This window comes from Eurosta solidaginis, chromosome 5 (assembly GCF_040869045.1).
Source record: "Eurosta solidaginis isolate ZX-2024a chromosome 5, ASM4086904v1, whole genome shotgun sequence".
Lineage (NCBI taxonomy): Eukaryota > Metazoa > Arthropoda > Insecta > Diptera > Tephritidae > Eurosta > Eurosta solidaginis.
Window position 1 is genome coordinate 193,061,542 of NC_090323.1, and position 21,943 is coordinate 193,083,484.

Sequence of the window (21,943 nt, forward strand, 5' to 3'; positions counted from 1 at the left end):
GGATTGAAATACCTTTCGTTTGATACCCATATCGGCATATCTATGCAATTTTTTTTTAATTTCGAAAAGGTGGCAACCCTACTAAAAATGTCCCTATTGTGATGCGTAGTGAAATAAAAAAATAAAAATAAATAAATGTAAGGCGCGAAAACCTCCGAAGAGATCTAAGGCCGAGCTTCTCCTCCAATTTGCGTCGTGCTCCTCTTGATTTTCCCTAGAAATTGGCCGGACGGGACCTACATGTTTTATGCCGACTCCGAACGGCATCTGCAAGGCAGATGAGTTTTCATGGCAGAAATACACCCGGAGCGCTTGCCAAACACTGCCGAGGGGCGACCCCGCTTAGAAAAATTTTCTTCTAATTTAAAAAGCTTATTTCTAAAATTTTGATGTTGCTTTGCCCGGGGTGCGAACCCAGGGCATACGGTGTGGTAGGCGGAGCACGCTACCATCACACCACGGTGGCCGCATATCTCATGCAATTTTTTTTATTTCGAATAGATGGCAACCCTAAACGGAAACCCTACTCAAAATGTCCCTATTGTAATGCGGAGTAAAATACCTTTCGTTTGATACCCATACCGGCATCTCATGCAATTTTTTTAATTTCGAATAGGTGGAACCCTACTAAACGGAAACCCTACTCAAAAATGTCCCTATTGTAATGCGGATTGAAATACTTTTCGTTTGATACACATACCGGCATATCTCATGCATTTTACTGAATTTCGAATAGGTGGCAACCCTAAATGGCAACCCTACTCAAAAATGTCCCTATTGTAATGCGGAGTGAAATACCTTCGTTTGATACACATACCTGCATATCATGCATTTTTTTGAATTTCGAATAGGTGGCAACTCTAAACGGAAACCCTACTCAAAAATGTCCCTATTGTAATGCGGATTGAAATACCTTTCGTTTAATACACATACCGGCATATCTCATGCATTTTTTTAAATTTCGATTAGGTGGCAACCCTAAATGGCAACCCTACTCAAAAATGTCCCTATTGTAATGCGGAGTGAAATACCTTTCGTTTGATACACATACCGGCATATCTGATGCATTTTTTTGAATTTCGAATAGGTGGCAACCCTAAACGGAAACCCTACTCAAAAATGTCCCTATTGTAATGCGGATTGAAATACCTTTCGTTTGATACCCATATCGGCATATCTCACGCAATTTTTTTTAATTTCGAAAAGGTGGCAACCCTACAAAAAATGTCCCTATTGTAATGCGTAGTGAAATACCTTTCGTTTAATACCCATATCGGCATATCTCATGCAATTTTTTTTTAATTTCGAAAAGTGGCAACCCTACTAAAAATGTTCCTATTGTAATGCGTAGTGAAATACCTTTCGTTTAATAACCATATCGGCATATCTCATGCAATTTTTTTTAAATTTCGAATAGGTGGCACCCCTAAATGGCAACCCTATTCAAAACTGTCCCTATTGTAATGCGGAGTGAAATACCTTTCGTTTGATACCCATATGGGCATATCTCATGCAATTTATTTTTAATTTCGAATAGGTGGCAACCCTACTGTAAAATGTCCCTGTTGTAATGCGGAATGAAATACCTTTCGTTTAATACCCATATCGGCATATCTCATGCATTTTTTTTTAATTTCGAATAGGTGGCAACCCCAAATGGCAACCCCACTAAAAAATGTCCCTATTGTAATGCGGAGTGAGATACCTTTCGTTTGATACCCATACCGGCATATCTCATGCAATTTTTTCAATTTCGAATAGGTGGCAACCCTAAATGGAAACCCTACTCAAAAATGTCCCTATTGTAATGCGGAGTGAAATACCTTTCGTTTGATATCCATATCGGCATATGTCATGCAATTTTTTTTTAATTTCGAATAGTTGGCAACCCTGTGAAACATTCTGAGTGGCAACACCTAGGTAGAAAGTCTTAGAAGGTGATACATTATCTCTGTGCCAAATTTCATTTAAATCGGTTGAGCCGTTCCCAAGATCGTTCGGCTATACAAACATACAAATATACGAATATAAAAGAATTGCTCTTTTAAAGTTATAAGATATAAAATTAAAAGTACCGTTATTTTTTTTTTTTAGATACTACATACGTAAATTAAATTTTATTTCTTTTTTTTCATTGTTTTCATTTCATGTAATTCTTTTTTCTTCTTTTATGTTAAAGAAAAAATTGTCACTAAATTATAAACCTTGGGAAGTATTGTACAAAAAATCATTTTTGCACAACTTAAAAATAAAAATAAAATGTTGAATGACGTATTTTACTTGTTAGACAAAGAGGCCAAGCGAGCATTCTTTTAACAGTACAAAAACTGCATTATAAGAAGCTGTTCAACAATTATTTTCCTCTTTTTATTTAACAAGAATTAAAAGCATCAGATCGTAATGTCGTCCAACCATCATAATAGCTTGGTCATGTTGTTGTGGTTATCGTCGTTGCTTTTGTAAATTATCAATACAGGCCACATCTTCATTCGTACAATGTTGTCAATTCATTACCATTAACCATTTCAAAGACTAAAGTCTAATTCTTTAAAATTTAATTGCCTGTCATAGCGCCATGTAATTTAATGACAGCGCGATAGTCATTATACGAGAGTGCACCCTCTAACGATTTACTTTGTATGCGTTTCAATTTTTGCATTATATCTGCATTCGATTCAGCCAATTGTAGGCATTCATCTAAATAGCGCATTGATTCGCGTGACCAAAATACGGAAGGACCTTTTGCAGGACCCCGTTGCATATCAGCAGCAGAACCAGCTGAACTATTGTTGACAGTGCCATATTGTTGTTGTTGTTGCATATGTCGTGATCTAGCATTATTACCAGCACCACCGCTTTTTCCAGCGAACATATTACTGTGGGCGTTATATTGTTGTTGTTGATTGCCATGAAACTTTGTAAAAACTGTTGACTTTTGTTGTGGAGGCATATTTTGGCGTTTTGTTGGTGCATTTGTATTAAATTTAACTCTGTTGTTGTAGTTCTGATTATTGTTGTTGTTGTAATTTTGATTATTGTTGTTGTAGTTCTGATTTTTGTTGTTGTTGAACGCTGCTGGCCTTTGTGCTGAATATTGTGGCCCAGAAAAAGGTGCCCAGTTTTGTTTCATAAACATTTTCGATTTTTGTATACTCGGTGAATTAACAAATTTTTGGTTATTCGGCGATTTAAAATTTTTTTGGTTATTCGGCGAATTAACATATTTTTGGTTATTTGGTGAAATTACAGATTTTTGTATATTCGGGGAATTCACAACAAATGGCGCATTATTATGTGACATGTCTTCAAATCGCCTAGCAGCTTGTTGCAGTGCATAAGTTGGTGTTGTTGGCGTGGGTGGTTGACTGTTGCCTGCTGGTACAGCTCCTTGTGTCAAACGCACACGCTGCTCTGGAGTTAACGTAGTGTCCAACATTGTTTGACCCAACAATAATGGATCAATGTTTATGTTGTTCTTCTGTTGTTTCGTTAATCTATTATAAGATTGTATAAGTTCATTATAATTATTATGCCTATATGATGTGAAGATCATTTTAGCATGTGAATCAATTTCTTCGCGTAGCGATTGTGGTACCACGTGTTCAGCTTGATAATCATTGATTAGCGATTTTAAACTAATTAACAATTTATCCAAATGTTTATCGCCATCACAAAGGCCCGCCTGTCCGAGTAATATCATATTGAGAAGACGTCTACATTTCTCTGCTAATTTAATATTCGGTTTAGTATGTGTTTTCTCGCAATTTTTTATACGCCTCTGCAACTCGTTGACATCACCCAAATCACTTTGCAGCTGTGATATGTTATCACGCAAATATCGTATTAGTACATCAATGCGTTTGGGTACTTTAATTGTAGCATTCATTTGTTTATTATTCATTTGATCCATTAACTCATGACATTTGACGAGTAATGCTTTATGAAATATGTCTTGCTGTTGGGGTAAACCAAATATGACCAGCACATGCCCAACTGAAGTCCAATCAAGTCTTGCTTTTATATTACATTCGTTTGATTTGTTTACCAAAAACTCATGTCCATCTGGTGACAACAAATAATTACTATGAAAATTTGTTAAATAAATTTTTGCTTCGCATGGTATATTTGTGGTTGCTTGTGCTGTGTGCTGCACATTTTCATCATCATCATCCGTAACGTCAGCTACAAAACACTTTGATATTCCAGCTTGAAATTCAAAGTTGTCGTCGCTTATATTTAAATCGCTCGTATCGCTCAATGGTATGTACTCGGGTAAAGTTCCCATTTCACGCACCTGCTTTGTTGGAGGTTTTGCAGAGGTGTTTTTCTTAGCTGCAGCAGCTGCCGATGTGGATGGTTGGTCATCCAATGGTGCATCTTCATTTTCCATATCAACATTATCAGCATCATCCGCAGTAGCAGGCATTTCGAAATGTTCAGAGAAGCTGTAGTTCGAATCAGAATCCATTGCTATGTTATCTCTGATTTGCATTGCGCCGGCTGTTGTTTGTGCAGCGGGTACCTCGTTGGGTGCTTTGAATTCGTTTCCTCGGCTATTCATGCTGTCTATTGCTGTATTACTTTCATTAGCTTCATTTCCATCTGGATCCTCTTGTTCATCATTTTCATTGGAGTTATTTTCCATATGACCTATTTCATCTTCATTCACGCTACCGCTTATCTCCTGTACCTGTAAAGATTTTAGAAAATAAAATAAAATTCTATAATATAATAAATAATAGTTTAAAAAAACTAAAAAAACACGCTTTTATAGCAAACCAGCTAAAAAATAGAAAATAATTTTCAATTAAAAAGAGTTTATATAACAGTAGTAGAAGGTCAAACAATCGTTTATAGTTAATCACCTCAAAATAAAATTATAATAAAATTTAAGTTATGAACAGAATAATTTAATTCAGATTAAAAAGCGTGGGGTGCATTGACTACATTTCATATCTTTCCTCTCAGATAGTTGCCAATAGAATGATTGTAACATTCAATATCAAGCACCCCACGCTTTTTGCTGTGAATTAAATTATTCTGTTAATTACTTAAATTTTATTATAATTTTATTTTGGGGCGATTAACTATAAACGATTGTTTGACCTTCTACTACTGTTATATAAACTCTTTTTAATTGAAAATTATTTTCTATTTTTTAGTTCGGTTTGCTATAAAAGCGTGTTTTTTAGTTTTTTTAAACTTTTATTTATTTTTAATTTTTTAGTTCAAGTAATTTTAAGTTTTAGTCGAGAGTGATGAAACCTCAAAACTCCAGCGGTCCATGGATGAATCCAACCCCACGGCACCGAAAAGGGTTAAGACGCAGGGAGGCTGGACGCGGTCTTTCGCCGAAATTGCCAAGGGTCGGCAGATCATTGGCATTATAGACGAGAGCAGCGAAGATGACAGGATACCGTAACAACAGTGGAAGTGGATCGAGGCCGCGCCCGCTACGGTGGCCGTTAAGGTTAAAAAGACAACCCTGGTCCACCGACATCTTACACCGATGCAGGGCGGTTCCAGAGCAATGTCAAGCTAATTGCCTGTGACGGCGCCAGGTCGGCCAACCTCTATAGGGCTGCCGTCACGCTGATAGGGGTGGTATATCCGGGCGCGCGCCTCAAGGTAGTGGAGGCGCGTGATATGCCCTCACGACCAAGGGCTAGAGCCTGGGCTCCAGTGACGCCAACGGACCTAGCTGACATCCTGGAGCTGCTCCAGGAGTACAACCCGCCACAGGTTTGGAAGTCAACCCGGATAAAACCGAGCTTGTTCTCTTCACGAGGAGGAACAAAGTACCAAATCTTACATCGCCAAGAATTGGGGGTACGTTCTTAGCATTTAGCGATCAAGTCAAGTATTTGGGAGTCATTCTGGATAGGAAGCTATTATGGAGTGACCATATAGTGGAGCAATCCTAGAAGGCAGTAGCAGAGCTGTTCACCTGCAAGAGGGCAATTGGCACCTCCTGGGGATTCTCCCCTAAGGTGCCTACTGTATTTACACAGCAATTGTGCGCCCGATTCTTCTTTATGGTGCCTTGGTCTGGTGGTCTGCACTAGCTAAAAGTACCTATCTTAAAATGATTCAAAAGGTGCAACGGAGTTCAGAGCTCTGCATTACCGGGGCTCTCTGCTCCACTCCAGATTCCGTTACATACATACATGGATACATAGATAGGAACAGGCCAAGCTAATAAAAGCGTGTTAAAAAGGGCTCCAGTATGCTCTTTCGTAGATGTGTCATGCATCCACTTCTATCATTAATAAAGGAATGCGTTTTTCGCATTATGTGCAAGGTTTCAAATTTATGGCCATTTGGGGTGGTCACAAGTTCAATTTACCTTACCTCCGTTAACCTTATGTGACCCCACCATCACATTATTGCATTGTCATCGAATCATACGTGTGCAAAATTTCAATCAAAACTTATGGCCATTCAAAGTGGTAATAAGGCAAATTGACCTTATGGCCATTGATCTTATGTCACCACACCATCACATTAATGCATGTTCATCGAGCCTTGATACGTTTGCAAAGTTTTAATCAAACTTATGACCATTCAAAGTGGTAATGAGGCCAATTGACCTTATGGCCGTTGACCTTATGTCACCACACCATCACATTAATGCATTGTCATCGAGGCTTGATACGTGTGCAAAGTTTCAATCAAACTTATGGCCATTCATAGTGGTAATAAGGCCAATTGACCTAATGACCGTTGTTCTTATGTCACCACACCATCACAATAATGCATTTTCATCGAGCCGTGATACGGGTGCAAAGTTTCTATCAAACTTATGGCCATTCAAAGTGGTAATAACGCCAATTGACCTTATGGCAGTTGACCTTATGTCACCACACCATCACTTTAATGCATTGTCATCGGTTGTTGTTGTTGTTGTTGTTGTTGTAGCGATAAGGTTGGTCCCCGAAGGCTTTGGGGAGTGTTATCGATGGGATGGTCCTTTGCCGGATACAGATCCGGTACGCTCCGGTACCACAGCACCATTAAGGTGCTAGCCCGACCATCTCGGGAACGATTTATGTGACCACATTAAACCTTCAGGCCATCCCCTCCCTCCCCAACCCCAAGTTCCAGCAGGAACTTAGGGTCGCCAGACCCTCGTCTGTTAATGAAACAGGATTCGCCGCGGATAGGTGAGGTTGACAATTGGGTTTGGATAAGCTATATATTGCGCTGGCAACCTGAGGGTTACGCTGCACAGCCCCTTGAATCTGGAATTTTAGTCGCCTCTTACGACAGGCATACCTACCGCGGGTATATTCTGACCCCCTAACCCGCTGGGGTCATTGTCATCGGTCCTTGATACGTGTGCAAAGTTTCAAATTAATCAGACTTCTAGAAACCGGTGAAAATTAAGCTCAAAGTTTTCGTTACATAAATACAGGCCAAGCTAATAAAAGCGTGTTAAAAAAGGGCTCCAGTATGCTCTTTCGTAGATGTGCCATGCATCCACTTCTATCATTAATAAAGGAATGCGTTTTTCGCATTATGTGCAAGGTTTGAAATCTATGGCCATTTGGGGTGGTCATAAGTTCATTTGACCTTATGTCCCTTAACTTTATGTCACCCCACCATCACATTATTGCATTGTCATCGAGCCTTGATACGTGTGGGAAGTTTCAATCAAACTTATGGCCATTCAAAGTGGTAATAAGGCCAATTGACCTTATGGCCGTTGACCTTATGTCACCACACCATCACATTAATGCATTGTCATCGAGCCTTGATATGTGCGAAAAGTTTCAATCAAACTTATGGCCATTCAAAGTGGTAATAAGGCCAATTGACCTTATGGCCGTTGACCTTATGTCACCACACCATCACATTAATGCATTGTCATCGAGCCTTGATATGTTTGCAAAGTTTCAATCAAACTTATGGCCATTCAAAGTGGTAATAAGGCCAATTGACCTTATGGCCTTTGACCTTATGTCACCACACCATCACAGTAATGCATTGTCATCGAGCCTTGATACGTGTGCGAAGTTTCAATCAAACTTATGGCCATTCAAAGTGGTAATAATGCCAATTGACCTTATGGCCGTTGACCTTATGTCACCACACCATCACAGTAATGCATTGTCATCGAGCCTTGATATGTGTGCAAAGTTTCAATCAAACTTATGGCCATTCAAAGTGGTAATAAGGCCAATTGACCTTATGGCCGTTGACCTTACGTCACCACACTATCACATTATTGCATTGTAATCGAGCCTTGATACGTGTGCAAAGTTTCAATCAAACTTATGGCCATTCAAAGTGGTAATAAGGCCAATTGACCTTATGGCCGTTGACCTTATGTCACCAAACCATCACATTAATGCATTGTCATCGATCTTTGATACGTGTACAAAGTTTTAATCAAACTTATGGCCATTCAAAGTGGTATTAAGGCTAATTGGCCTTATGGCCGTTGACCTTATGTCACCACACCATCACATTAATGCATTGTCATCGAGCCTTGATACGTGTGGAAAGTTTCAATCAAGCTTATGGCCATTCAAAGTGGTAATAATGCAAATTAACCTTATGGCCGTTGACCTTATGACACGACACCATCACATTAATGCATTGTCAGCGGTCCTTGATACATGTGCAAAGTTTCAAATTAATCAGACTTCTAGAAACCGGTGAAAATTAAGCTCAAAGATTCCGTTACATACAGGCCAAGCTAATAAAAGCGTGTTAAAAATAAGTCGGGTTTTCCTTCCTGACGCTATAACTCCAGAACGCACGAACCGATTTCCACGGTTTTGCATTCGTTAGAAAGGTCTCGGGCTCCGTGAGGTTTATAGCAAAGAAATATCAGGATCGACGCACAGGGTCTCGAGATATAGGCCAAAACGTGGACCCGGGTGCCCCTGTTGTTGTTGTTGTTGTTGTTGTTGTTGTTGTAGCAGTGCTTCGCCCCACCTAATAGACGCGACCGATCACAAACTGTCATCAATATTCTCTAACGGGAGTCCAAGGAAACTTGCTGTTTCAACAGGGGTGGACCATAGGGAAAGGGGTGTTAGAGGCGTTGGTTCCACATTACAATTATAGAGATGGTTGGTGTCATGTGGGGACACATTGCAAGCGGGGCATACATTTTGTATGTCGGGGTTGATTCTGGATAGGTAAGAGTTTAACCTGTTACAGTATCCAGAACGAAGTTGAGCCAGAGTGACACGCGTTTCCCTGGGGAGTATGCGTTCCTCTTCCGCAAGTTTTGGATACTTTACTTTGAGTACTGGGTTCACCGGGCAATTCCCGGCATAAAAGTCCGACGCCTGTTTGTGGAGTTCACCAAGGACCTGCTTGTGTTTTTTCGCTTCATACGGCTGTGTTCTCAGATGCCGTATTTCCTCAAAATGCTTACGGAGATGACTCCTTAAGCCCCTAGGCGGTGCTGGCTCGTCAATCAGATGTCTGTTGGGATGCCCAGGTTTCTGGGTATTCAACAGGAACTGTTTGGTCAGCATCTCGTTTCTTTCCCTGACAGGGAGTATTCTCGCCTCATTATGTAGATGGTGTTCTGGGGACATAAGAAGACAGCCCGTGGCAATTCTGAGAGGAGTATTTTGGCAGGCCTGTAGCTTCTTCCAGTGGGTAATTTTTAGGCTTGGCGACCATATGGGTGACGCGTAGCACGTAATCGGCTGGCTAATTGCTTTGTATGTAGTCATGAGCGTTTCTTTATCTTTTCCCCAGGTACTGCCAGCAAGGGATTTGAGGATTTTGTTACGGCTCTGAATTCTCGGAACGATTGCGGCTGCGTGCTCACCAAAATGTAGATCCTGATCAAACGTCACACCCAAGATTTTGGGGTGTAGGACAGTCGGTAGCGTAGAGCCATCGACGTGGATGTTCAAAATGGTCGACATTTGGGACGTCCATGTTGTAAATAAGGTCGCGGAAGATTTAGTCGGTGATAATGCCAGGTTTCGCGAGGCGAAAAAACTGGAGAGATCAGGGAGGTAGCGTTTATTTTATTGCATAGCTCATCGATCTGTGGGCCTGGGCCTGTGGCCATTACTGTGCAGTCATCGGCGTAGGAAACGATTGTGACTCCTTCCGGTGGTGAAGGTAGCTTAGATATGTAGAAATTAAACAGAAGTGGGGATAGGACACCACCCTGTGGCACCCCTTGTTTAATTCTCCTTGGCTTTGATGTTTCGTTTCTAAATAGCACCGATGCCTGCCGACCACCCAGATAATTTGCGGTCCACCTTTTAAGACATGGGGGAAGGGTAGACCCTTCCAGGTCTTGCATTAACGAGCCATGGTTGACCGTATCAAAAGCTTTTGATAGGTCTAGCGCTACGAGTACTGTTCTATGGTGGGGGTTTTGATTTAAACCGCAATTTATCTGCGCCCTAGAATGTGTTTATAGAATATGGATAACAAATGAAAGCTGTTGATGAGTGCTTTAGTAGAGGGTAATTTTCATACCCCTGGGAGACTAGGGTCTCGAGATATAGGCCAAAACGTGGACCCGGGTACCCATGGAATGTGTTTATAGAATATGGATAACAAATGAAAGCTGTTGATTAGTGCTTTAGTAGAGGATAATTTTCATACCCCTGGGTGACTAGGGTCTCGAGATATAGGCCAAGACGTGGACCCGGGTACCCCTAGAACGTGTTTATAGGATATGGATATCAAATGGAAGCTGTTGATGAGTGCTTTAGTAGAGGGGGTCTCGAGATATAGGCCAAAACGTGGACCCGGGTACCCCTAGAATGTGTTTATAGAATATGGATAACAAATGAAAGCGGTTGATGAGTGCTTTCGTAGAGGGTAATTTTCATACCCCTGGGTGACTAGGGTCTCGAGATATAGGCCAAAACGTGGATCAGGGTAACACTAGGATGTGTTTTTACATTATGGATATCAAATTGAAGCTGTTGATGTGTGCTTTAGTGCAGAGTAAGTTTTACACAGCTGGGTGACTAGGGTCTCGAGATATAGGCCAAAACATAGACCCGGATACCCCTAGAATGTGTGTGTATTATGGATATCACATGAAAACTGTTGCATGCGAAGCCGAAATAGACATGAATTAATAATACCCACATACCTATTTACATACGTCCTATTAGATTTGCCTGAAATTTGGTATATAAATTTGCCTATATTAGTATTTACGATGATTTTTTCCGAGAAGTAGACCAGAGACGGAGTGGGACTGGGATTAGGACTAGGACTGGGACTGAGACTGAGACTGAGACTCGGAGTGGGACTGGGACTGAAACTCGGAATGGGACTTGAACAAAATACATACCACCCTCTGGGACTGGCAATAAGATATGAAGAAGAGTGAGAAAAACTTGAGAGAAGAGAAAAGATAGAAGGGGAAGGAGACTGAGAAAGATATAGAATGAGACGAAGATGGAGATAGATGAAGCGAAAAATACGGAGGGAGGAGTGAATACAAAGATTAGGAAAAAGTGCGAAGGCAAAGTTAGACGGAAAAATCGTATTAAAATGTATGCAGATAAACCTAATTTAGGGCAGAACAACGTCTGCCGGGTCTGCTTATATCTTATACATTTTTTAGATGTGAAAGTCTAATGTTTGGATGTTTGGATACGGGAAAACGTTGTCTGGAAGGATCTATTGTTTTTTTTTGTTTGAAAAAGGGCGAAGGCAAAGTTAGACGGAAAAATCGTATTAAAATGTATGCAGATAAACCTAATTTAGGGCAGAACAACGTCTGCCGGGTCTGCTTATATCTTATACATTTTTTAGATGTGAAAGTCTAATGTTTGGATACGGGAAAACGTTGTCTGGAAGGATCTATTGTTTTTTTTGTTTGAAACGTGGTCCCAGTGATCATATAGATCAAGGTCTACGGCATTTTGGAATCGGCGGTAGGATAATTTCGGAATTTATTTTTTTTATTATTGGAACTATTTTGGTACCGTCTATGTATCATTTCCAATTATTTGTGGACCATGTTGTTGTTGTAGAAGTGCGGAAGTGTGTGTCTTCTGTTTATGAACATTGGCACATTGAACATTGAATCGCTAGTTAATTTGTGGACCATCATATCGCGCATTGATAGTTTTAATTATTATTATTTTGATAATTTCTTCTAGATGCTTTAATTTAAGACTTGTTTTGGAGCATCAATGAGGGATCCAGAATGTTTCCAGGGTTGTTTTTAATATTTTCGACATCATTTCAAGAATACAGGCGAATGTATCTTTGCGTTTTTTGGTGTTACCTGCCCCAGAAATTGAACCTGAAACTTCGGAACAGAAGGCAAGCTCACCAGGCTCTGAACACGACGCCCGCTATATATATGCATTTGTTTGTAATAGTTCAGTAAAATGCCCTTAAAGCTTTTGTAAGATTTTCGGTTAAGAAAGCCCTGAGGGAAAAACTATGTTATGGAGTCATTTAAAAGTTTCGCATCTACAAAAAATCGAAGTGTACCGAGTATAATATGTTATTAAATACCTGATCTGGTGCAGATTCTTCCTCCATTCCAGTAACATTTCCCGTCGACGCCGAATTAGCTTTTGCTTTATTGCCATACGGATTAGGTTGATAATGTTGTGTGAAGCTTTTAGCTTGTTTTACTGGTATCGGGGTATCTTCTATGCAATTAAATGGCCGCTTGCGACTTATTAATAGATGTCCTAAGCCCACTGCCTTTAGAAAACGTCCATAATAACCATCGACTGGTGTTTTTTCAGACATACGAAAAGTATATGTTTCTCCAGGACGATAAAGCAAATTGAATGCAATACCAACACGTGGAGTTTTAAATAATAAATCTTCATATGACTTTTGATGTGATTTCACTTGGGATACAATAACTGGATAGTCCATGAAACGTGCTGGATTACGGCAGGTATCGGAGAAATGACCAACACCACCACAAACGCAGCATACTTTACGACGATTAAATTCAATGTGGCTATTAGGATGTGCATTCGGTTGAGTCTAGAGTGGATAAATAAAGCAAACGACGTTATAAACCAGATTCTTACATATTATAGTTTAAATCTTACCGTAGAGTGATAACGACGCCATTTATCTGGGCAGAGATTAATTGCATGTCCACGTACTTTGCATATCGGACAAATTAGTCGATTTTGGAATGTACAAGCATTGCAACTCCGCGTGAACACCTGTGTTTTATTTCCGCACTAAAAATATAAAATAACCAACTCGTTATGTGAGCATCGCCTTGTTAAAGTAAACGTTAACAACTTACCCTCAAACAAATTGTGTTTGGACAACGAGGCTCTAAATGGCCACTCTCACCGCACATATAACATATAAGTGGCTTTTTGGGTCGTTGACATTTAGCTCTTGTATGGCCGAATTCACAACAATTGTAGCATTTCAAATTGGAATATGGTCGCTTTTTGGGAAAGCGGTCTTCATTTAGAATTTTCCATAGATTACGATCTTCTGCAAGTACAAAATCGAAAGAAATTAGATTGCATTGTACATACAATTAGGTAAAGTTAAATGTAACTTTTACGAACACAGATTAGATTGTATTCCAAAATTAAAAAAAAAAAAAACCAAGTAAGGAAGGCTAAGTTCGAACATTACATACTCAGCTGAGAGCTTTGGAGACAAAATAACGGAAAAACACCATGAAGGAAAATGAACCTAGGGTAACCCTGGAATGTGTTTGTATGACATGGGTATCAAATGGAGTAAAGAGTATTTTAAAAGGGAGTGGGCCATAGTTCTATAGGTGGACGCCATTTCCGGATATCGCCATAAAGGTGGCTCTAGAATGTATTTGTACGATATGGGTATCAAATGAAAGGTATTAATGAGGGTTTTAAAAGGGAGTGAACCTTAGTTGTATATGCGAAGGCGTTTTCGTCACCAGGGTGACCCAGAACATCATGCGTCGGGTACCGCTAATTTATTTATATATGTAATACCACGAACAGTATTCCTGTCATGATTCCAAGCACTTTGGATTTCGCCCTGCAGAACTTTTTCATTTTTTCTACTTAATATGGTAGATGTCACACCCATTTTACAAAGTTTTTTCTAGAATTATATTTTGCGTCAAAAAACCAATCCAATCACCATGTTTCATCCCTTTTTCGTATTTGGTATGTAATTATGGCATTTTTTTTCATTTTTCGAAATTTTCGATATCGAAAAAGTGGGCGTGGTCATTGTCGGGTTTCGCCCATTTTTAATACCAAGATAAAGTGAGTTCAGATAAATACGTGAACTAAGTTTAGTAAAGATATATCGATTTTTGGTCAAGTTATCGTGTTGATGGCCGAACTGAAGGACAGACGGTCGACTGTGTATAAAAACTGGGCGTGGCTTCAACCGATTTCGCCTATTTTCACAGAAAACAGTTATCGTCATAGAAGCTATGCCCTTACCAAATTTCACAAGGATTGGTCAATTTTTGTTCGACTTATGGCATTAAAAGTATTCTAGACAAATTAAATGAAAAAGGGCGTAGCCACGCCCATTTTGAAATTTTCTTTTAATTTTGTATTTTGTTGCACAACTGGAGTTGAATGTTGACATAATTTACTTATATACTGTAAAGATATTAAATTTTTTGTTAAAATTTAACTTTTAAAATTATTTTTTTTAAAAAGTGGGCGTGTTCGTTATCCGATTTTGCTAATTTTTGTTTAGCACACATATAGTAATAGGAGTAACGTTCCTGCCAAATTTCATCATGATATCTTCAACGACTGCCAAATTACAGCTTGCAAAACTTTTAAATTACCTTCTTTTAGAAGTGGGCGGTGCCATGCCCATTGTCCAAGATTTTACTAATTATCTATTCTGCGTCATAAGGTTAACCCACCTACCAAGTTTCATCGCTTTATCCGTCCTTGGTAAAGAATTATCGCAGTTTTTCGGTTTTTCGAAATTTTCGATATCGAAAAAGTGGGCGTGGTTATAGTCCGATTTCGTTCATTTTAAAGAACGATCTGAGATGAGCGCTCAGGAACGTACATACCAAAGTTCATCAAGATACCTCAAAATTTACTCAAGTTATCGTGTTTACGGATGGACGGACGGACGGACAGACATGGCTATATGAATTTCTTTTTTCGCCCAGATCATTTTGATATATAGAAGTCTATATCTAACTCGATTAGTTTATGCCGTTAAACGGGAACGGTTATGCGAACAAAATTAATATACTCTGTGAGCTCTGCTCAGCTGAGTATAAAAAATATCCATTACTTATTTTTTTTAGTCGGGAGAATGCTTTCATCATTTCGCCGTGATCACAATGTCATATGACCACTATGTGTTTGGGACGTTTGAGTATGTAGTGGCTTCTTTTTTGAAACTTATATAGGCTTACACTGAAATGACATCGGGAATGATGTCGGGAAAAATCTTAAGTCGCTCCGATCCCATGCAGGGCATACATTTTGTAGAATTTTCTGCCGTGGGAGATTTATATCGAAGCTTGTTGCATCACTACGGGATGTATTTGCCTATCGCAAGTCTGGCAAAGATATCTTACTTACTTACTTAATTGGCGCTTAACCGTCTAAACGGTTATGGCCGTCCAACAAGGCGCGCCAGTCGCTCCTTCGCTCCGCCAACCGGCGCCAATTGGTCACACCAAGGGAGTTTAAATCGTTTTCCACCTGGTCCTTCCAACGGAGTGGGGGCCGCCCTCTACCTCTGCTTCCATAGGCGGGTTCCGATAGAAACACTTTCTTGGCCGGAGAATCATCTTTCATTCGCATAACATGGCCTAGCCAGCGCAGCCGCTGCGTTTTAATTCGCTGGACTATGTTGATGTCTGCGTATAGCTCGTACAGCTCATCATTAAATCTTCTTCGGTACTCGCCATCGCCAACGCGTAGAGGTCCATAAATATTTCGAAGAACTTTTCTCTCGAACACTCCCAAAGCCGCTTCATCTGCTGTTGTCATGGTCCATGCTTCTGCCCCATATAGCAGGACGGGTACGATAAGTGACTTGTAGAGTATGACTTTCGTTCGCCGAGAGAGGACTTTACTTTTCAATTGCCTACCTAGTCCAAAGTAGCATTTATTGGCAAGATTGATTCTTCGCTGGATTTCAGTGCTGATGTTGTTGCTAATGTTGATGCTGGTTCCCAAATAAACGAAGTCTTTTACTATTTCGAAATTATGGCTGCCAACAGTAGCGTGGTTGCCAAAGCGCATATGCGCTGACTCTTTGCTCGATGACAGCAGGTACTTCGTTTTGTCCTCATTCACCATCAAACCCATCTTTACCGCTTCTTTTTCCAGCTTGGAGTAAGCAGAACTAATAGCGCGGGTGTTTAGGCCGATGATATCAATGTCATCAGCATATGCCAGTAATTGCACGCTTTTATAGTATATTGTTCCAGTGCGGTTAAGTTCTGCAGCTAGTATAATTTTCTCCAGCATCAAATTAAAGAAATCGCACGATAGGGGGTCACCCTGTCTGAAACCTCGTTTAGTTTCGAACGGCTCGGAGAGGTCCTTCCCAATTCTGACTGAGCTGATGGTGTTGCTCAACGTCATTTTGCACAGCCGTATAAGTTTTGCGGGGAAACCAAATTCAGACATAGCGGCATATAGGCAGCTCCTTTTCGTGCTGTCGAAGGCGGCTTTAAAGTCGACGAAGAGGTGATGTGTGTCGATTCTCTTTTCACGGGTTTTTTCCAAGATTTGGCGCATTGTGAAAATCTGGTCGATGGTAGATTTACCAGGTCTGAAGCCGCACTGATAAGGTCCAATCAGCCGGTTCACGGTGGGCTTCAATCTTTCGCACAATACACTTGAAAGGACCTTATATGCGATATTAAGAAGGCTGATTCCACGATAGTTGGTGCATTTTGCAGTATCCCCCTTCTTGTGGACTGGGCAAAGAACACTTAGATTCCAACCGTCGGGCATGCTTTCGTCCGCCCATATTTTGCTAAGAAGCTGCTGCATGCGCCTTACCAACTCCTCGCCGCCGAACTTGAATAGCTCCGCAGGCAATCCATCAGCGCCCACGGCCTTGTTGTTTTTCAATCTGGTTATTGCTATTCTAACTTCGTCATAATCGGGCGGGGGGACATATATTCCATCATCATCGATTGCGGGATCGGGTGCTTCATCTCTGCGCGGTGAATTGCTGCCTCCATTTAGGAGAGCAGAGAAGTGTTCTCTCCATAATCTAAGCACTCTCTGGACATCAGTTACAAGGTCGCCGTTTTCATTCCTACAGGAGTTTGCCCCGGTCTTAAAACCTTCCGTCTGTCGCCGTATTTTTTGGTAGAATTTTCGGGCGTTATTCCTGGTGGCTAGCAGCTCAAGCTCCTCGCACTCACGCCTTTCTGCTTCTGCTTTTTTCTTCCTGAAAAGGCGTCTCGCTTCCCTTTTCAACTCACGATAGCGTCCACCCTGGCGTTAAAGTCGCCAAGCACGACTTTTATATCATGACGGGGGCAGCGCTCGTATGTGCGTTCTAATTGTTCATAAAAAGTGTCTTTCACCTCATCGTCTTTCTCCTCTGTCGGCGCATGGGCGCAGATGAATGATATATTAAAAAATTTTGCTTTTATTCGAATAGCGGCGAGACGCTCGTCCACAGGCGTGAACGCCAGCACTTGGCGACAAAGTCTCTCTCCCACCACGAATCCGACGCCGAAACTGCGCTTATTCGCATGGCCACTCCAATATATGTCACAATTTTTGATCTTCTTTCTTCCTTGCTTCGTCCAACGCATTTCTTGGATGGCGGTGATGTCAGATTTTGCTTTGACGAGGACATCAACCAGCCGGGCATCTGCACCAATCCCATTCAGGGAGCGGACGTTCCAGGTGCATGCCCTCAATTCATTGTCCTTCAAACGTTTGCCATGGTCGTCATCAATAGAGAGTGTATTTATCCGAGGCTTGTTGTTATATTTCATTGGAGTATGGTTTTACGTGGCGGGTCCCAAGCCCAGCGCACAACCCGCTCAGCGGGGGTGAAAATATTACTTGGCACGTTTATATAGCGAGCCGCTTGCTCCAAGACAGACGCCCGCTTGCAGCGCACCTAGAGGTGTACAGACGCTGCCGATTAAATCTCCCCCGGCTAGCCCTTAAACCGATTATGTCAGAGTGGCCTAGCCAGGTTGTCGCCTTCTCACATTAGCTCACAGCTAAACGGGTGTTTAGCGGCTACCCAGAGGATACTTGGCCGCAAGCGACCGGCAGTAGTGAGCTGCTTGAACCGCATGCAAAAGAATCGCTCTGGCCATTCCCAGGTGAATGGCGGTCAGAAGCTTTCCCCACTTTCGTGGACTTCTACACACGGACCCACCCTCCACATTGGACGGAATAGACACAATTAAAATGTAAAATCCTGTCTCGACGAACAAAAATCACTCTCAATAAGTCTATCACACTTGCCATTATGTATGGTTCGAAATAATGAACCGTGTCGATACGATATGGAATAACCCTTGGAGTATTCGAGAGTTATCCGGAAGATTTATGGCCCCGTCCGCAGTGCTCAAAGTGCAAAAGCTTCACTGGCTAGGTGATGTCAAGCGAAGAGAAAAAGACGCTTCTGCTCAGGAAGTGTTCTTATCGGCATCCTTACTTGGAAGCAGAGGAAGAATGAGACCTCCCCTCACTTCATTTGCAGGTGGAGGAAGACTTCTTCTTCTTCTCGTAGCAATAAGAAGGCCCGAAGGTTTTGGGAGTTTTTATCGATGTTGATGGTGCTTTGACGGAAAAAAGAACCGTTAAGCAACTAACCCAACCATCGCGGCAACGATTTCATGTTAAACCTTCTAGTTCATCCAACTCCGTCCTTCCCCACTTGTACTCGCCGGAGCGTCGTCTGGTAAATAAACAAGATTCGCCACAACTAGGCGGGGTTGATAATTGGATGGAAAAACTATCAATTGCGATTACAACCCTTGGAATTGTTGCTGGTCCATGGAGAAATACTAGACTTCCCGTGGTGCTACCAGTTGGCGTCAGTTAAAGTGAAACAGAGATAGCTGACGTGACCTAGGCAATTAAGCGCTGATTAATGACGATCATTAATCTTTGATCACTTTATACCACTGAACTTTTTAAATGTTGGTTATGAATACAATGTGTGAAAAATAGTTTAAGACGTCCTCTTTCTAAAAATTTAAGAATAATTATTTCATTTGGAAGTTGGCTCGACCAACAGTTAATAGAACAAATTTTTTTTTTTTTTTTTAAGTGATGGAACCATGTTTGCACCGTATCAAAAAAACAAATTGCTCGCTGAAACCGCCCTATGTCTTATTCGTCGTCGTTGTTGTTGCCTGTATTTAAATTTGTCTTCGTATTTCTCTTGACCTTCGTTTTCAAAATATGAAAACGATGTCACATTTTTCACCGTCTTTGTTTTCACCTTTAAGGCCCGGTCAGTCTACTATAACTGGAGTTTAAGTTGAGATTAAGCAGCCGATCTGGCGGGGTTAAACTCTTAATTTGTTTTGTTGATTTTCCGACAGGGTGGATAAATGATATATATTGGAACGATTTTCCGTCATCCCTTGTCAAATTTGATTTCGAGACAAACCGGTTTCGGCGTTATGCCATCATCAGTGTCGATTTTCGTTCTGATCTGTTGTTGTCGTTTGTCCTGTCTTTATAGTTCGTAGGTACATGAGCAGGTATTGTCAAAATTGATGCTTGTGTATATTTAGTTATGTGTATGTGCTGTGTGTTCATTCAGAACCGAGGGTGGTTTTTACTGACCGAGAGTTTATGGAGTTGGAACGAATTAATGTGGACTTTCATCCTGGTGGGGACAGACAACAACAAAAATGGAAGAGAACAACATGATATTGGCTGCAATATCTGATAAACATCGACAGTAACATCTAAGATGGAAGCACAGGAGGCACGCATTTCAGAAATGTCGTCGCAAATGTCATCTCAACTGGAAGAACAAAAGACAAATATAACATCTCAACAAATTTCAATTAGTTTCTCCAACCCTTCTGTAATTTCAGACTTTCAGCCCCCCAGCGGGTTAGGGGATCAGAATATACCCGCGGTAGGTATGCCTGTCGTAAGAGGCGACTAAAATACCAGATTCAAGGGGCTGTGTAGCGCAACCCTTCAGGTTGCCAGCGCAATATATAGCTTCTCCAAACCCAATTGTCAACCTCACCTATCCGCGGCGAATCCTGTTTCACTAACAGACGAGGCTCTGGCGACCCCAAGCTCCTCATGGAATTTGGGGGTAGGGAGGGAGGGAATGGCCTGAAGGTTTAATGTGGCCACATAAATCGTTCCCGAGATGGTCGGGCTAGCACCTTAATGGTGCTATGGTACCGGAGCGTACCGGATTTGTATCCGGCAAAGGACCATCACATCGATGACACTCCCCAAAACCTTCGGGGAGCAACCTTATCGCTACAACAACAACAACATAACATCTCAACTGGAAGAACAGAAGACACGCATAACATCAAATATGGAAACACAACTGAAAGTACAAGAGACACGCATAACAATACATCTCGAAGCACAAGAGGTGCATATATCATCAAAGTTCGAAGCGCGTATGGACGAGAACATAATGCAATTTGAGGAAAAAATCGAGGTCGAGGTGGATGCTTTGAGAAGACGTATCCAGGAGTTGCTACTTAATCGCCCGGCTGCTTCAGCAAGTAATACGAAGGTAAAAACTCCACGGTTCTGTTCCTTTCCAGGTCTTTAAGCTACAGTTCGAGAAGACCGCAGCAGTGAACGACAGTAATGCTGAAGATAAAGTTGCTGCACTGTTCGTGGCATTGAAAGGGCCTGCAGCTGAAATCTTACAGACAATTCCAGAGTACGAACGGAACAGCTATGAAGCATTGATGGCCGCTGTCGCGAGACGTTATGGAAGCGAGCATAGAAAACAGATATACCAAATTGAGTTGCAAAACCGTTACCAAAAAGCGAATGAGACTTTGCAGGAGTTTGCGTCGGATGTTCAAAGATTGGCTCATCTCGCAAATGCATTTGCTGAAACGGTATCACATGCACTGACTCAGGAAACAGCTCACTTTTGAGTAAGCCAACGTACAAAGCACGCCGTGTGGAAATAGAAAGGCCAGACTGGGTGGACACAATATTGGAGGCACTGAAAGGATCGCAAAAGCAGAGTCACAGTGTAATCAAATGCTTCAAATGCAGGAAGCCAGACCACTTTACACGTCATTGTGGTTTTGTTTCTAGTGGTTCCAACAGCATTGGTGGTCTTAAGTAGGAAGCTGGGGGAGATGAGCAAGAGAGAGCTGGATGTAAAGATCGAGAACTTGCTCCAGCTAGTGAATGTCCTGTGATATTAGTATCACAAATCGGAAGAAAACCTCAGGGGAAATGTGGATGGCAAGGAGCGTGTACTGACTGTAGAGACAGGCGCATCTCATTCCTTAATCCGATCTGATTTGGTCAACAGGAGAATGAAACCATTACAAGGAGCAAGATTGTGTACGGTCACTGGCGAGTACAACCAAGTACAGGGAGAAGTGGTATGTGAAGTCTTAATTGGAAAGGTCACGGTTCTACACAAATTCGTTGTGGCAGAGAACGTTGATGAAGTCATATTGGGATTGGACTTCTTAGTTGACCATGACATCAGGATCGATATGCAGAGAAGGATTATGCGCTATAAGAACAAGGATGTTCCACTTACCTTCAGTTTGGAGAAGGGGTTCAGCAGTAAGCAAGTACTGGTGGCGGAGATTCGACAGGGAGCAAAGTCAAAGAAAGTAGATCGGGCAAAGGTTGAGGGAACGAATGGGCCAAACGAATCAAAACCGAAGGTACCTGCGAGAAAAACACTGGCACAAACCCTAATGGACGCACTAAAACGAATGAAAGAATTTCCCAGAAAGAATGCAAGGGTGGTTACAAGCCAGGGCGCACTACTGTTGTGAAACGTCGGAACGATTATGCAAAGCCAATCCGTCAAGCGCAAG

The 21,943-nt window shown here is 41.4% G+C and overlaps 1 protein-coding gene across 1 annotated transcript in view; it reads right to left on the reverse strand.

The window, feature by feature from the left end:
- Nucleotides 1-2,077: 2,077 nt before the first annotated feature.
- Nucleotides 2,078-21,943, reverse strand: part of Zcchc7 (Zinc finger CCHC-type containing 7) — a 46,524-nt gene continuing 26,658 nt past the window's right edge. Inside the window, exons 4-7 of the mRNA XM_067787111.1 lie at nt 13,241-13,440; nt 13,035-13,172; nt 12,478-12,966; nt 2,078-4,690 (exon numbers count right to left, since the gene is read on the reverse strand). Coding sequence (XP_067643212.1) covers nt 2,555-4,690; nt 12,478-12,966; nt 13,035-13,172; nt 13,241-13,440 — 2,963 coding nt within the window. The 3' untranslated portion in view covers nt 2,078-2,554. The remainder of the gene's footprint in view (nt 4,691-12,477; nt 12,967-13,034; nt 13,173-13,240; nt 13,441-21,943) is intronic.